This window comes from Molossus molossus, unplaced genomic scaffold (genome assembly GCF_014108415.1).
Source record: "Molossus molossus isolate mMolMol1 unplaced genomic scaffold, mMolMol1.p scaffold_m16_p_10, whole genome shotgun sequence".
NCBI classification, from domain to species: Eukaryota; Metazoa; Chordata; class Mammalia; order Chiroptera; family Molossidae; genus Molossus; species Molossus molossus.
The window spans coordinates 36,304,905-36,320,714 of record NW_023425345.1 but is presented as its reverse complement, the minus strand read 5'-3'; the positions used below and the strand labels follow the sequence as shown (position 1 = coordinate 36,320,714).

The following is a 15,810-nucleotide window of genomic DNA, read 5'->3' as shown; positions in this document are numbered from 1 at the left end:
CTCAGGTGAATGAATCACTCTAAAGGAATATGTAAGATGGTCTCCATAGCAGGACAGCTGATTCCAAGTGAGCACGTCATGATGAGTGACTGAAAATGGGGACATTTGAATCTGGTGGAATCCAGTGGCTTATTCACTCTTTCCATTTTAGTTTGGCTTGAAAACAGTTATTTTTAGTTACTCGCTGATCTTTTCTTTTAGATGTTTCGTAAGACATTCACAGTGCCGTTTGATGCACGTGATTTGATATTTTGGATTTCTAAAGGCCCTAAAAGGAGTTGTATTTTTTTTTGTTGTTGTTGTTCTTATTTACTCAAGATACATTTCTCTGCTCAGGTGCCACAAAAGAAACAAATATGTGATACCCGAAAACAATGGCGCAGCCCTCTGCCCCTAACTCCCTCAGAGAAACCAGATTTTATTCTTGATTCTTCAACTCTGGTTTTGGCAGTCAGTGAGAAAGAGAATGACATTGATAGCTGTCAATTACTTTATCTCTATTTTGTGTTGGCACTATGTTAGGCACTGTAAATATATTTTATCTAATCCTTCAAACAGCCCGAGATAGACACCATTCCTACTTTACATACGGGAACATTGAACACTTAAGCAAACTGGGTAAGCTCACACAGTTAGTGGGGGATTCAATCATCTGTGATTTTAAAGTACCCGTGTCTCTCATACATGAGAACACAAGCCTTCTCGGTATGTCTTCTCTCCGTGATGCTGCTACATACCTTTACATTTGAGTAAGAAAAAACTATTTACCAATGTCCCAGGCATTCATATATTGAGATTCTCGTACATAGCTGATGAGATGATAATCGGTATAAGCCCTTTGGAAAATAGTTTTGATAGTGACTGGCAAAGTTAAAGAAGCATCATTCTTCTTATCGGTGAATCACGCAGTGCTTGTCCTTCTGTGACTGGCTTATTTCACTTACAATGTCCTCCAGGTTCACATGTGATAAGATTTCCTTATTGTTATTATTATTATTTATTGATTGATTAATCCTCACCCAAAGATATTTTTCCATCTATCTTCAGATAGAGGAGTGGGAGCGAGGGAGAGAGAGGGAGAGAGAGAGAAACATCAGTGTGAGAGGGACACATGCACTGGTCATCCCCTGCATGACCCTGAAGGGCCAGGGATGAACCTCAACCGAGGTACGTGCCCTTGACAGGAATCCAGCCCACGACTCATTGGTCTGTAGGCCCTTGAGCGAAACCAGCCAGGGCAGATTTCCTTATTTTTAAAGTTGAATAATATTCCATTGTATGTATATATTGCATTTTCTTTATCTATTCATCCATCCATAAACATTTAGATTGGTTATTGTAAATAATGCTGCAAAATAGTCTGAAGCTTAGAAACGTAGACTGGAGGTTGCCAGGGGCTGAAGGCAGGGAGGAGAGGGAAGTGAGGAGATCCTATTTAGCAGGTATAAAGTTTTATTTATTAAGATGAGTAAGTTCTAGAGTTTTGCAGTACGACATGGTGCCCACAGTTAGCAATACTGTACTCCATGCTTGAAAATTTAAGAGGGTCGGTCTCACTTATTACCACACATATATGCACAGAAAAAGAATCAGACACTTCATGACTCACCAGTTCCTCTCCTAGGATGAACGTCTTTGAACATCTGTCCAAAAGATGCTCCTACACATGTGTACCAGGACACATGTTTAAGAATGTTCATCCTTATTCTAAAATAGCCGCCGACTGAAAACCATCCAGTTGTCTGTCACCAGTTGAGTGAGTGAGTCTCGTTTTGGTCTATTCAGACAATGGAGCACAATATAACAATGAAAGAAAATGCACTGCATCTATGCATAACGACATGGATAAACCTAATAAACTTTGGATTGTGTGAGAATCAGACACGAATTCACTCACTGTAATCTTACTTGTCAAGTTTAAAAGCAAGCAAAACTAAACTCTTATTTAGGGGGCTTAAAAAATTGGCAGAGCTATAAAGAAATGCAAGGGAATCATTGTCACAAAGTCAGGATGGTATTCCCCTTAGAGGAGGCTCCCGCAATGTTTCATTTCCTTTTCTAGTGGTGGCTTTTTTTGGGTTCTCATTATAGGTATTCCATAACCAAACATGTATGTTTTATGAACTTTTAGAAACATATCTTACAATGTAAAGGGGAAAAAAATCCACCTTGATTCCTCCCACCACTATCAATGGAAAAACATATGCAAACAAATGGATTCGCTGTTTGTTTCTCAGCTTCCTCTGTTCTTCCCCTAAGAAACATGCATTTGAAAACAACTAAGTGTGTGTTCACTCATGCCTCAACTACTGTTGGGGGAAACGGAGCAAGGCCAGAAGCTCGACTGCTCCCCTCTTCTACAGATAATTAAATACCAGACTAAATGATGAACAGTGATGGAGTCTGATGGACAGATAGCCCTTTTTATTTGCTTCTTCTCTCTCTCTTTTTTTTTTTTAATCCTCATCCGAGGACATTTTTCTATTTTTTGTACAGATAGAGTGGGAGGGAGAGAGAGGAAGAGAGAGAGAGGGAAACATCGATGTGAAAGGGACACTTCGAGTGGCTGCCACCCGCACGACCAACCAGGGCTGGGGACAAACTGCAACCAAGGTACATGCCCTTAGCGGGAACCGAACTCGGGTCTCTCTGAACCACAGGCGGACGCTCCAACCGCTGAGCCAAACCGGCCAGGGCTTATTTGCTTCTTCTCTTAATGCTGCCTTTCAATGAATACATTTCTTAGTCTCTGTCACTTTCACATACGCACGAAATTTTACTCAGCCTCGCTTACAAAGTCCGCCTTGCCGAGCATTACAGTGGTTCTTGATGGAAAAAAAAATAAGTACAGATTAGGATTACGCGCCCCCGTTTCCGGCTGTAACTCTGTGAGAGTTGCTCAGTTACTGCTGGAGAGAATCTTAACCTCTCAAGGTAAGACTAAGAAAGGTGGAGGACCAGGACTGACCAGGGATTACGCATTTTCATTTCCCTTGCTCCCTTCCCCACAGTTTCCGAGTGAAAAACATCATAGCAACAAGAAGATCTTGCCTGAGAAATAGGATGTTGCAATTGTTAATCTTGATTTAGTAATTTCAGAAAGAGTCATCTTCCATCAAAATTCACTCAAAGCTGCCTGTCAGTGCAGTAGAACTTAGGCATAGTTGAATACATTTATATTATTGTCTTGGTTTTAGAATTCAGTAAAAAATTCTTTCTGAAAATACCTCACCACTCTTGACTTTTTCCCCCCCTGGAGAATGAAGTTATTATTAGATATTCTTTTACTTGAGGAAGAATGATTCAAGGTCAAAAGAAAGGTGTTAGAATATTGCAGATTCGTCTCAAAATGCCTGTGTTGTTCCAGTCCTCTCTGTCATGACTCCCCCTTTGCTCACCCAGGAATGGATTCTGGAAGCAAAGCCCCCATGTTATGCTCCAAGGTCCTCAACCTCAGATATTTGTCGGTGGAATTTTCTGATCTTAATTCTGCACAGCTGCACCGAGAGGGAAAACGGAAGGGTTTAACCGTAGTTAGAGCGGGAAGAAGGGGCACGTGCAATCGTAAACCAGAGTTTCTGCACCATGCTTTTACCACGAGGGGATAGAAAAACTAGGGGTTGCTCTGCAGCCTTTATAGTTCAATATTCGTTTATTTCTGCTCTCACCGAACTGTTGGACCATGAGCATGAGTACATGGGGTGGTAATGCGGTGGTGGACTCCAGACGGTGGCCATGTCTTCGAGCAGTCCAGGGCTTCCGTTATGGGTTGGTTCTGGTGCTGAAGCTCAGGATCCGGAACAGTGGTCATGCAGCATGTGACCCCCGGTCAGGGGTCCTAACTCAAAGGTCACGTCTCCCCATAGCAACATCATGGTGTCCCCTTAGATTTTTTTTTGGCCTGATAATTACTATCTCTACACAAGTTATCTTTTGTTTAGTTTTTGACTAGATGATGCTTTTTCAATATCCATTTATTTCAGATTTCCTGATCGTTTTATTTTAGTAATTGTCTCTTTGAACAGCAGAGATGGGTTTTAAAAGTCTAATCTGATTGTCTTAATTTGCTAAAGTTTGATCACTCACATTTGATAAATCATGTGTGGGAATTACTTTTATATCTAATGGTATCTTTTTTTTTCTGTCTTTAGTGTACCTTTTTTTCTTCTTCCTTCATTTTTTTATTGCTTTCTGTTAGATTGATGTCTATATTTTTCTTCCCATTTTTTTTCCTCTCTTAGTTTTGAAGCCATAGCCCATATTTTTATCCTTTAGAAAGTACCCTTATGTTCATAGAATATAACATTTTAACTATATAGTCTTTCTTACATAACTTGAAGATACAGGTTTATAGTTGAGTCATGTGAGACAGTTTTTTCTTAAATATTTTTTTTTTTTTTTTATCCTCACCCGAGGATATTTTTCGATATTTTGTTCAGATAGAGTGAGAGGGAGAGAGAGAGAGAAACATCGACGTGAAAGCGACACATTGAGTGGTTGCCACCCACACGACCCAACCAGGGCTGGGGACAAACTGCAACCAAGGTACGTGCCCTTAGCGGGAACCGAACCCGGGTCTCTCCGGACTGCAGGCCGACGCTCTAACCGCTGAGCCAAACCAGCCAGGGCTTAAATTTTTTTTTTTTTATTGACTTTAGAGAGAGAAAGAGAGAGGGAGAGAGAGAGAGAAACATCAATGAGAGAGAACATTGACTAGCCACCTCCTGCATGCCCCCCACTGTCTTATAAAACACTAGTTTTTTTTGCAATTGTGTAAATTACTTTACCTTAATGTATTAGACTTTTATTTAAATGATTATAATTTTAGTTCTAATGGATTGAAAACACACTTTAAAAGTCATTTAAAAATTGTTCTGTTACTTGTTTTTTGTTGATGATGAATTGACCCTCTGATTTTTTTTAGTATGATTGCTTAGTCTGTCTATTTACAGATCATTTTAGTTTTTCCTGTTCTATATAGTGGATAAATTGAAATGTGGTGAGGATTCTAAGGTATAGTTTGAGTCAAGAGTAAAAAAGGTGATTTGAATTTAGGAATTTAGAAGTAAAGCTCTTCTCCCTTAAGCAGAACTATTCTTTATTGACTGATCTGTTGTTGTTGGGGCTCACGTGGCTTTATTTCATAATAATTGTTACACGTACTGGATGTGGGAGTGGGGATGTTCTTTTAAAAATTTAGGTAACAATAGCTGCATTAAACATTTTGTTGACTAATTTTTATTATAAAATACTTTAAATACTTTGTTGTGCAATGTTTCATTTCTTAGTGTTTATTAACTTCCTTCCCCCCAAATTAACACCAGAGAATAAAATTTCCTTTGAATTTTACAATAGGTTTGTCACCAAATTACTGGAAGACCTCATCTTCTTCGTTGCTGATGTCCTAAACAATGGACAAGAAGTTCTGGATGTGGTTATCACTAAGCCAAACCGAGAACGTCAAAAATTAATGAGGGAGCAAAACATATTGGCGCAGGTGAATGTTTTCATGTACTAAATTTGCATATTTTATTTTTTGAATTATACTATCAGGGAAGTCCTTGTATTAGTTATTTATTTCTGTGTAAGAGGTTACCTAACTCTTAGAGGCTGAAGACCACAGACACCGTGCCTGTGGACTAGGAACTTAGGGTGGCTCAGGAGGGCAGTTCTCGCTCAGGGTCTTTTACCAGGCTGCAGTCTAGGTGTTGGCTGGGGCTGCAGTCATCACAAGGCTCGAAGGGGAGAGAAGTCACTTCCCAACTCTCTTATATGGGCCTCTCCACAGGGCTGCCTCAAGGGTTGGCATCTTGCCTTCCTTAGAACTGAGTGGTCCAAGAGAGGACAACAGAGGGCACCAAGATGAAGCCACAGTCCTTTTATAACCTAATCCTAGAAGTAACTTCCCATCAGTTCCAGCCATAATCAGAGAGATAGGATTACATAAGGGTATGAATTCCAGGAGTCAGAATCATTGGGAGCTGTGTTGGAGGCAGCCTGCCACAGATTTCTAAAAAGCATAACATGGTCAGGCTATCTCTAGAAAATGTAGTGGGATAATTTTCTAGGTGGAATTTCCGGGAGAACTTGGAAAGTGCTGTCTTATCTGCTTCCTATTTTTTTCTCTCTCTTCCGTAGGAGAGTAGGGTAGTCTGGCCGTCAGCTCCCAAGTGCTCTACATAATATTCTAGCTTTTACCTTGGAAGCCTATAGCTGCACCTATACTGTGTCTTTATGAAATTGTTTAGAGCACTCCAATAAATTAACTCACTTCCTAATAATATGCACATATGAACATGCCTGCTTTTATGCATTATTTTTTTCTGTTAATTGCAATGTTAAATAGTAGGCTTCTGCATTCTTCAACTATGGACTCAAGAAAGATACTTAACTAAAAGTCATGTTAATATACATACACTAGCCCTGGCCGGTTTGGCTCAGCGGTTAGAGCGTCGGCCTGCGGTCCGGAGAGACCCGGGTTCGGTTCCCGCTAAGGGCACGTACCTTGGTTGCAGTTTGTCCCCGGCCCTGGTCGGTCGTGTGGGTGGCAGCCACTCGATGTGTCCCTTCACGTCGATGTTTCTCTCTCTCTCTCCCTTCCTCTCTCTCCCTCCCACTCTATCTGTACAAAAAATGGAAAAATGTCCTCGGGTGAGGATAAAAAAAATATATATATATATATATATACACACACACACACACACACACACACACACACACACACACACATACTATTTGTGAGGTTGGGAAACAAAAACAATAGATATATCATCAATTAATATCCTATAGCTGATTATCTGAAAATTTTAAATCAACATTTTTCTCAAAGAAAATAAAGGTTGCAAATCTAATGAGATAAAGTGTTTTCTGACATTAACTTCTTTTTTTTTGGTATAAAGCATTTTATTTCAAGGACTTTTAGGACCTTGAATAATTTATTAATGTTATTTTAACCAACATATCGGGACTTTATTTCAGTATTATAAATATAAAATTCAAGGTTTAGTGAATATAGAAATATTGAAGAAACTTTAATTCATATTATATTTCATAAACTACAAGGATGATTTCTTTCCATTTTGCATTCTTGTGTTAATGCTTATGCCCCTGCCTAGGTGCTTTTTTATAAACACTTGACTCATTCTGTCAGCCCGTCTCCAGGCGACCCTACCTGTTCTCTTGCTGCCTAACAGAGTTATATTCCTTAGTGCTTTTAAAATACTTCTCACAGTAACCTTAGAAGAAGAATCTGGGTCACTGGGTACCACCAGCTGCCCATGTGGGTCCTACTTGTTACATTTAAATGCTGATGCATTCATTGGTTTGGCTACATCTTTATGTATCAAGAGCAATGAGTTAGCTGTTTTATAAAGAGGTTTAGAAGCAACATTTGGAGGCAATTTTCTGATGTCAATTTCAGATGAAAGTAAATGTTTTTTATATTATTTTTATTTTTAGAAAGTTATAGAATAGAAATAATTGTAAAGCCTATAGAAATCAAACTATATTTTAGTTCATCTGAATATGTTGATGTAACTTGGTACAATCCCACATCTTCATATTTCTTATTTTAATAAAATAGACTATCTAATGAAATTTAAGTGTTTTATTTAAATAATGTTTGTGTCATTTAATTTTGGGAATTCTTTTATCAGTGTTTTTCCATTTCTTAACATATTGATCCTGTATCATAAATCCTTTCTTCACATTAGTATTTCTAATGTGTTTTTGAATCAATGTGCTTATTAAAACAGATTGTAGAACATGTGCCTCCATTCATCAGAATAAGCTTTTTTTGTTTGTTTGTTTTTCTTCCGATAGGTGTTTGGGATTCTTAAGGCACCCTTTAAGGAGAAAGCGGGAGAAGGCCCAATGCTGAGGCTTGAAGATCTGGGGGACCAACGATATGCTCCCTACAAGTACATGCTGAGGCTGTGCTACCGGGTCCTGAGGCATTCACAGCAGGACTATCGGAAAAACCAGGTCAGAGCGCCGCCCTGGTTAGGACCTCTGGTTAACAGTTAAAGTATGGGCACGGTTCTTTGGTTACTGTTCTCCGTCATATAAAATAGGAATGGGGAATTGTACTCGCAATGAAATGTGTTACATGGGCAACACACGAAAATGGCCTGTAAGTATTTTTTGAGCTGACATGTATTTATTCTTCCGTATAAAATTAGAATCGTTGGGGGAGGACGGCTGAGGCCTTCTATGTGCGTAGTATGAGCTCCTGCTGGGCAGGAGGCATCCGGGATGTGTTACGTAAAGGGAACTGAAACATGTCTTGGCATTTCTAGGAACAGGTGAGGTTATCACATCATCATGGAGAGGCCATAGAGTTCATCGTCATGTGGGAAAGATATGACTTGTGCATCTGAAATAAGAGGGAGGGGCAAAGAGGGGACACGAGAGATAAAAGATAGCATTGTAGGAACTCAGAAGCGGGAGCGCTCAGCTTGGCTGCGGGAACCCAGGAAGGTTGGAGAAGGAAGCGTGTGAGTAGAATGAGAATCCTTTTCATCATTGTGAGGGGACAGGCATTTCAGCGAAGGCAGACCTATGAGAAGAGGAACGTGGATGCCCGAAAGGGCACTTCTGTCCAAAGATGTTCCCAGGGGAGCCGGGAGTATCTAGGGACATAGCTAGAAGTTGTCAGCTGCACGTGAAATTCCTTTTGTTTCATTTTACCTTAAGATTATGTAATATTTTGCAATGTGTTTAATAATGTATGGTTGTTTAATAGAAAACTGTTTAAAATTATTATTAGGTGAAACTAGTGTCCCATTTTTCTCTCAGCCGGTTTGAGAGATGAGTGCAACTTGGTAAATTTTGCGGGTGGGTTGAGTCCACGAGGAAGGGTGGTGGGAGAGGGCTGGCACGGCGGGCTGGGCTGAGCTGCGCAGGGCCTCGGCTTTAGGCCTAGGCGTTGGGGCTTCTTTGGGAATAGTTAGTAGTATTTATTGAGTGCTTACTTTGCACCAGGCTCAACTCTAAGCACTTTTTACAACTTAACTCAGTTAGTACCGAGTTAGGACTGAGTTAGCACTGAGTTAAGATGAGGAACTGAGGCACAGAGAGTTTGAGTAATTTGCCAAAGATGACATGATTTTAAGACTGGAGACAGTATTCAAACCCAGGCTCTTAATCATCACACTATTTCCTCCGAGTAGTTTGAAAGGTTTTTGGCAAGACAAAAAAATTGGCTTTGAAATTCTGTTTAGAGACTAAGAAAAGGTCTGAAAAGAATATGTAAAACAAATTAGTCAGAAGATAAATAATATGGCAAGGAGCAAGAGCTAGTAAGGGGACTATATAAACAAATCCTTAAGTACTTTAATATAATCCTAGTTATAAACATCCTTCTTCCCAAGTGAAAATGCTGCCACTGGAATTACTTTTCCCGGCTTCTCTGTATCCCTTTGTTCTTAGTTCACTCCACTTGGGCATATCACTTCTCCATGTCAATGTTTATTCATCTGCAGGGACCTGCTTTCGGTTTCTTTAGAGTATGTGACTGTGGGTGGGCCACCCTTTCTCTCTTTTGGGATGTCTCCCAAGATGTAGATCATGGAGCTGACAAAAGAAAGAAGTTCCCAACACTCACCAAGGATTAGATTTTATTTTCTCTCATGTTCTTGTGCGTGCTCCAGTTCAGTCTCAGTGGTAGGTGAAAAATATTTCTCTCGTTTCAGTTGAATTAAGAATGCTTCGTATTAACCATAGAGCAGCTTTCTGGTATTTTTGGAAGATGATTTTTAAGTGCAAGCAGAATTACTTTCTACTGTTTGCATAATTACCTTGTTTTCCTTTATCCACACCTATGTTTCGTAGAGTCCTAGGAGGCAGTTCTTTTGTGATTTAGCACTAACCCAAGCCTTTCGTATCGAGTTCCTGTTTATTATTATTTATAGGATTCGGCAACATCTCTAATTTCTTTTGATTAGTTGTCAGCGTCTCGACCTATCTATCAAACGTCTTGGAGGCCTCCCTTCTACCGCAGATAGTGACGCTAGTCATGACGCTAGTGTGTGTCTCGGTCTGCGTCTGTGAAATGCGCACTAGCAGGGGGCAGTCTTTATTTAACTGGCTGTCCAACATGAAGCCATAATCTCGAATGGCTACAAAAATGCTGCCTAAAATATAATAAGATTTGTGCAACCTATATCATTTTTGGCCCTGGCCGGTTTAGCTCAGCGGTTAGGGCGTGGGCTCGCGGACTGAAGAGTCTCGGGTTCGATTCCAGTCAAGGGCACGCACCTCGGTTGCGGTTCGTCCTTGGCTATGGTCAGATTGGGTGGGAGGCAACCAGTCAGTGTGTCTCTCTCACATCGATGTTTCTCGCTCTCTCTCATTCCCTCCCACTCTATCTGAAGATAAATGTATGCTTGGGTGAGGATTTAAAAAAATATGTCATTTCAAGGAACAGGTAAGTTCCAGTAAAAAAAAAAGAAGAAAAGCAAAACCACTTTCTAATGAATAAATTCTCCCATTCTCCCTGCATAGATGCAGAGATACAGTCCCAAAGAGACTAGCCAAGAAACTGAAGTGAAACATTTCGATAGTGGAAGGGCTGGGCTTACCAGTACTGTGGTTGCACGGGGTGCCCTGCGTGTGCACAGACTGGGGGACGTGAGCAGTGGCGGCCTGGGATATAGGAGAGTTCGTGTGAAGAAAAAGGCGCACTGATGCTCCCCAGGGGCTTCCTCTTGCCCTTAGAATGACATCTTTGCTCTTCACCATGGCTTTCAAGGATCTGCCTCTACGCCAGCTCTTCCTTTCCTCTCACTTACTACTCTCAGGCTACAGTGGCCACCCTCTGTTTATAGATCACAAAAACCTTGGTTTCACCACCACAGAGCCTTTGCACCTGCTCCTCCCACTGCCTAGATGGCTTCTCTTCCCATGCTGCCTCCTTTTTATACTTTTCATCATTTCAGTATTTTCATCATTTCCATCCTAGCTCAAATGTCACTTCTTCAGCATCTACTCCATGTAAAGTTGCCACCTTTCTCCATCCCTTTGTTTCATTTCACTTATCGACATGTAAAATCATCTTATTTATTAGCTCCTTTACCTGATTTTTTTCTCATTAGATGTAAGCTCTAATGGAAGCTTATCTATCTTATTTATTGCCTTGTGCCTAGTACCTAGAATGTAGTAGTTTTTCAAGAAATATTTATTGGACAAATGGATCTGATCAATTAAGTGATTAATGCCCTGGATGGGTAGCTCAATTGGTTAGAGCATCATCTCAATATGCCAATGTTGTGGGTTTGATTCCTGGTCAGGGTACAAACGAGAATCAACTAATAAATGCATAAATAAGTAGAACAACAAATCCATGTTTCTCTCTCTCTCTAATCAATAAATAAAAAATTAAATGATTAACCATATTATCTTATTTGATAGCTTTTTAAAGGGGAAAGTGGTGTGAAATTTTATCATCATTATTTTAAAGAGAAGATTTAATAGATCATTGTGCTATATTGTACAAAAAAAATCACCTAAGTCTATCTAGGATTTTCGTGTAATAGTATAGATCTCATGCCTTATAAACAAAATATCACAGAGTTATTTTCTTTCCATAATTATGTTACAATCATTGCTTATGACTTATAATGAAAGTTAGCAGATGGGTGTCATTAAGGGTGGTGAAATCCTTAGTTACTATGTCATAAAAATTGTTACTTTAACTAGGTTTGTTTTTGTTTTTCCCACTCACACTTCAAGAGTATATGCACCCATGTTAAAAAATATTTCTAGATATATCCTTTTTTGTTAAAATTTAAATGAGGTATATTGCTAATGTTTTCATTTCCTTCCTCAAAAAGTCCTTTTTGTTTGAAGGATTATTTACTTGCTCTGTTTGGACAGTGATTTTCAGTGAGTTTTCTGTTATGAATAATTGAATCAGTGTTGCTGACCATAATGGAACCCGTTCTTTCTAAGATGCCGGGCAGTGCGTCTGACAGCCTTTCTCTTTGCAGGAATACATCGCGAAGAATTTCTGTGTCATGCAGTCCCAGATTGGTTATGATATTTTGGCAGAAGACACCATCACAGCTTTGTTGCACAACAACAGAAAACTGCTAGAGAAACATATCACAGCAAAAGAAATAGAAACATTTGTCAGTTTACTCAGGAGAAATCGTGAGCCAAGGTTTGAAGTAGTTCATGCAGCATTCTTTCCTAGGGGGGGATTGTGGCTTTTTGCTTTATTCTTAGAACTTTTTAAAGTTAAAATTCCTTTATATCCCTTTCATGGACAAAAGTAGATGAGGCTTATTGCTATAATAATTAGGTATGATAAAGATTTATTACTTTATAGGAGACCTAAGCCCTTCCTAGACATGTTTAAATATAATTGATTTTCACTCTAATAACATATATTTTATAGTACTTTATAATTTTTCCAAATATATTCATATTCATTGTCCCATTTAAATTCTTGCATGTTCTCATGAAGTACACTGGTTATATATTATTAACCACATTTAGAGATAAGGGAAAAGAAGACTAGAGAATAATTTGCTCGGGAATAACCCACTAGACACACTGGCCAGTTGGGCTCAGTGGTTAGAGTGTCCACCCATGGGCCAGTGAGTCTTGCATTCGATTCTGGTCAAAGGCAAGTAACTCAGTTGCAGTTCATCCCCAGCCCTGGTGGGGTCGTGCGGGAGGCAACCAGTCGAGGTGTCCCTCTCATGTCGCTGTTTCCCCCTCGCTCTCCCCCTCCCTCTCCCACTCTATCTGAAGATAAATAGAAAAAAAAAAATCCTCAGGTGAGGATTAAAAAAAAGAATAGCCCATTAGTAAGGAATAGAAGAGGTCGTACATCAAGGATTTCTGATTCCGCATCAAGCACTGTTTCCACTGTACCGTGCTGCCTTATCTGGGAGAAATGAATGCAGAAAAGCCAAGCAGATCGATCAAGTTTTCTTAACTCATTATAATACACAGCAAGTAAATGTGAGAAGGTGGAAATGGGCCTCTGACTCCACCTTGATGAAGTGTGTGCTCCATTCCTGTTTTACTGAATATAGTGCTAGTTTTGATCTGCCTTTTGTTTTGATATTCACTTCTGGGGTCAGCTCACTTTAGAGCAGATACATGACTTTCTAAGCACAGTAAGTCAGTGTGCTTGGGATGAATATAGAAGTGATCTTGTACCTTTTTTTGAAATATTTGTATTAAATACAAATAATTTGATGTTTAATGTGTTTCTAATGATGCAGTAGAAAAGTAACACATTAGAAAAATGTTGCGTGGAAATAATATTAACATTTTGGGTACATTTTAACAAAATGTTAACAATATTAACATTTTGGGTTCTGGCTCAGATAATATTAACAAATATATCTTAAAAGTTATGTGTGTCATATCCCCAAATTTATTTTTATCATGACTTTATAAAATGCCTCTTTTTCATGTTCAACTCAATTTTTTTTGGCCAGATTCTTGGATTACTTATCAGATCTGTGTGTGTCCAATACCACCGCTATCCCTGTAACGCAAGAACTCATCTGTAAGTTCATGCTGAGCCCGGGCAATGCAGACATTCTCGTTCAAACCAAGTAAGCCCAGATAATGGAGGCATCTTTTGCTGCTCATTATTTCTAAGCATTGTAGTTCTTTATTATATTTGCTAGTGAGCTGCTTAATTGATTTTGTATGTGTTATTAATTTCAAGGTTGGTCTCAATGCAAATGGACAACCCCCTGGAGAGCTCCATCCTCTCAGACGACATTGATGATGAAGAAGTTTGGCTCTACTGGATTGACAGCAACAAGGAACCTCATGGCAAAGCGATCAGGCACCTTGCTCAGGAAGCCAAAGAAGGCACCAAAGCTGATTTAGAAGTTCTTACCTATTACCGGTAAAGTATTGTGGAGAATCGTAATTCTCAATCTCACATGTTCATTAGAAGAGATTCTCTGAGACCCCCAAAGTCATGCATCTAGGAAGAGGATATTTAAAAAGTTATCATTATTACTAGAGTTGCTGAAATATATAGCATTATTTAAAATATTAAAAATAAAAGTTAACATCTGTGTTTTCCACATTTAGCTCTTGCAGGTTTCTGGTTCCCCACTCATTTGGAACTGTTGGGATTGCTGTGCAGCTAAGGACTTTTCCCTGTTACTGATCGGAGTGGGTGCAGATGAGAGACATATGAGGTCCTAAGTAATGGAGTTGAGGGAGAGCTGGAACTCGGGCCAGGGAAGCTGATCCAGCTGCAGATGGGGCCTCACAGAGAGTTAGCCCGTGGTTTATAGTACATAGTGCTTATAAATATATGGAGACCTGGTATCTGTAGTTACGAAAGTTCAGTGGTGGCATATGGCAGCTGAAGTTCTGATGGTAGTTTCTGGTGGTCAATATACTGTGAGCAAGAACCTAGCTGGTGTCTTTGAATTTATGGTATGGAAACCAAGGCAGAAGCCCTTGGGTCAAGGTGGGCCCAAATGACAGGGATCTGAGGAAGTTAGAGAATACCTCCTGCTCCCTGGTTTCTACAACTCCCGCAACAAAGCCGAAGGCCAGTTCCTGATGAATCCAAGTGTACTGATGCCATTTGTTGATCACATTTGATTTGGGAACTGAGTGGCCCCAAGTGGAGTGGGACATGGGAAGGTGGAGAGCGATGGTTTCGTGTGAGCTGTAATCATGGTCGTCAGGGTTAGTGTATCCGTGATCCTAGGAAACCTAGAACAGGGACTGTGCTGGCTCTCTCTATCAGACGCATGTTGCTGGAACAAGGGAGGGGCATTGCAGCCTAACAGGCATAGCGACAATTTTGTGTTTATGTTGTCATTTGATTACTCAACCTACTACCACCAGAGTTTGATTCCAGTATCGCATTTTCTTGGAAATATTGGTGTCATAAAAGTAGATAATGACTGATACTATGATGTTTAAGAATGTTATCAAGATAAGACAAGTAAGATAATATGTTTTAAATTTTTAAGGTACCAGCTAAACCTCTTCGCAAGGATGTGCTTGGATCGCCAGTATCTGGCCATAAACCAGATTTCGACACAGCTCTCTGTCGACCTGATCCTGCGGTGTGTGTCGGATGAGAGCCTGCCATTCGACCTCCGAGCATCTTTCTGCCGCCTCATGCTGCACATGCACGTGGACAGGGACCCCCAGGAGTCCGTGGTGCCCGTTCGCTATGCCAGGCTCTGGACGGAGATCCCCACAAAGATCTCGATTCACGAGTATGTCTGGAAAAATTCCTCACTTTCCTTTCAGTACATGAACTCAAAATCAAATGTCATCCATTTTAACATATAATATATAGAAAGACATTTGTGTTCAAACTCAGGTTATCATTTGCAAAATGCCAATAAAATACTCTTTCTGGAGAGTAAAAGGACAACCCTTGATAATAGAAACATCATTCTGGAAACCAATAAACAGAAATTGTATTGCCAATAGGCATGGTAATTTGTTAAGTGCTTCATGTTATGAAATACTCTGAGCTAAGTGCTTCCCATGCGTGATCTCATTTCATAGTAGCCCCATTGTACAGATGAGGACACAACATCTAGAAAGGTTAATTATTTTACCCAAGCTCCAGAATCCAGGAAGTTAAAAGTATGTATAGCTTCCTAGTTTTAAATGATTGCAATCATTTAACTTGCTCTATATTCTCTCTGCAGATACGATTCTATAACAGACTGTTCCAGGAATGACATGAAGAGGAAATTTGCACTGACAATGGAATTTGTTGAGGAATACTTGAAAGAAGTTGTCAATCAGCCCTTTCCCTTTGGAGATAAAGAAAAAAACAAACTGACATTTGAG

At 39.8% G+C, this 15,810-nt stretch overlaps 1 protein-coding gene across 2 annotated transcripts in view; it reads left to right on the top strand.

Annotated features, from left to right (window-relative positions):
• Window positions 1–15,810, top strand: part of ITPR2 (inositol 1,4,5-trisphosphate receptor type 2) — a 470,721-nt gene that overhangs the window by 139,111 nt on the left and 315,800 nt on the right. For both annotated transcript variants that reach the window (XM_036251040.1, XM_036251039.1), the window contains exons 14-20: window positions 5,356–5,497; window positions 7,822–7,983; window positions 11,988–12,160; window positions 13,455–13,574; window positions 13,691–13,876; window positions 14,970–15,221; window positions 15,666–15,810. In XM_036251040.1, coding sequence (XP_036106933.1) covers window positions 5,356–5,497; window positions 7,822–7,983; window positions 11,988–12,160; window positions 13,455–13,574; window positions 13,691–13,876; window positions 14,970–15,221; window positions 15,666–15,810 — 1,180 coding nt within the window. The remainder of the gene's footprint in view (window positions 1–5,355; window positions 5,498–7,821; window positions 7,984–11,987; window positions 12,161–13,454; window positions 13,575–13,690; window positions 13,877–14,969; window positions 15,222–15,665) is intronic.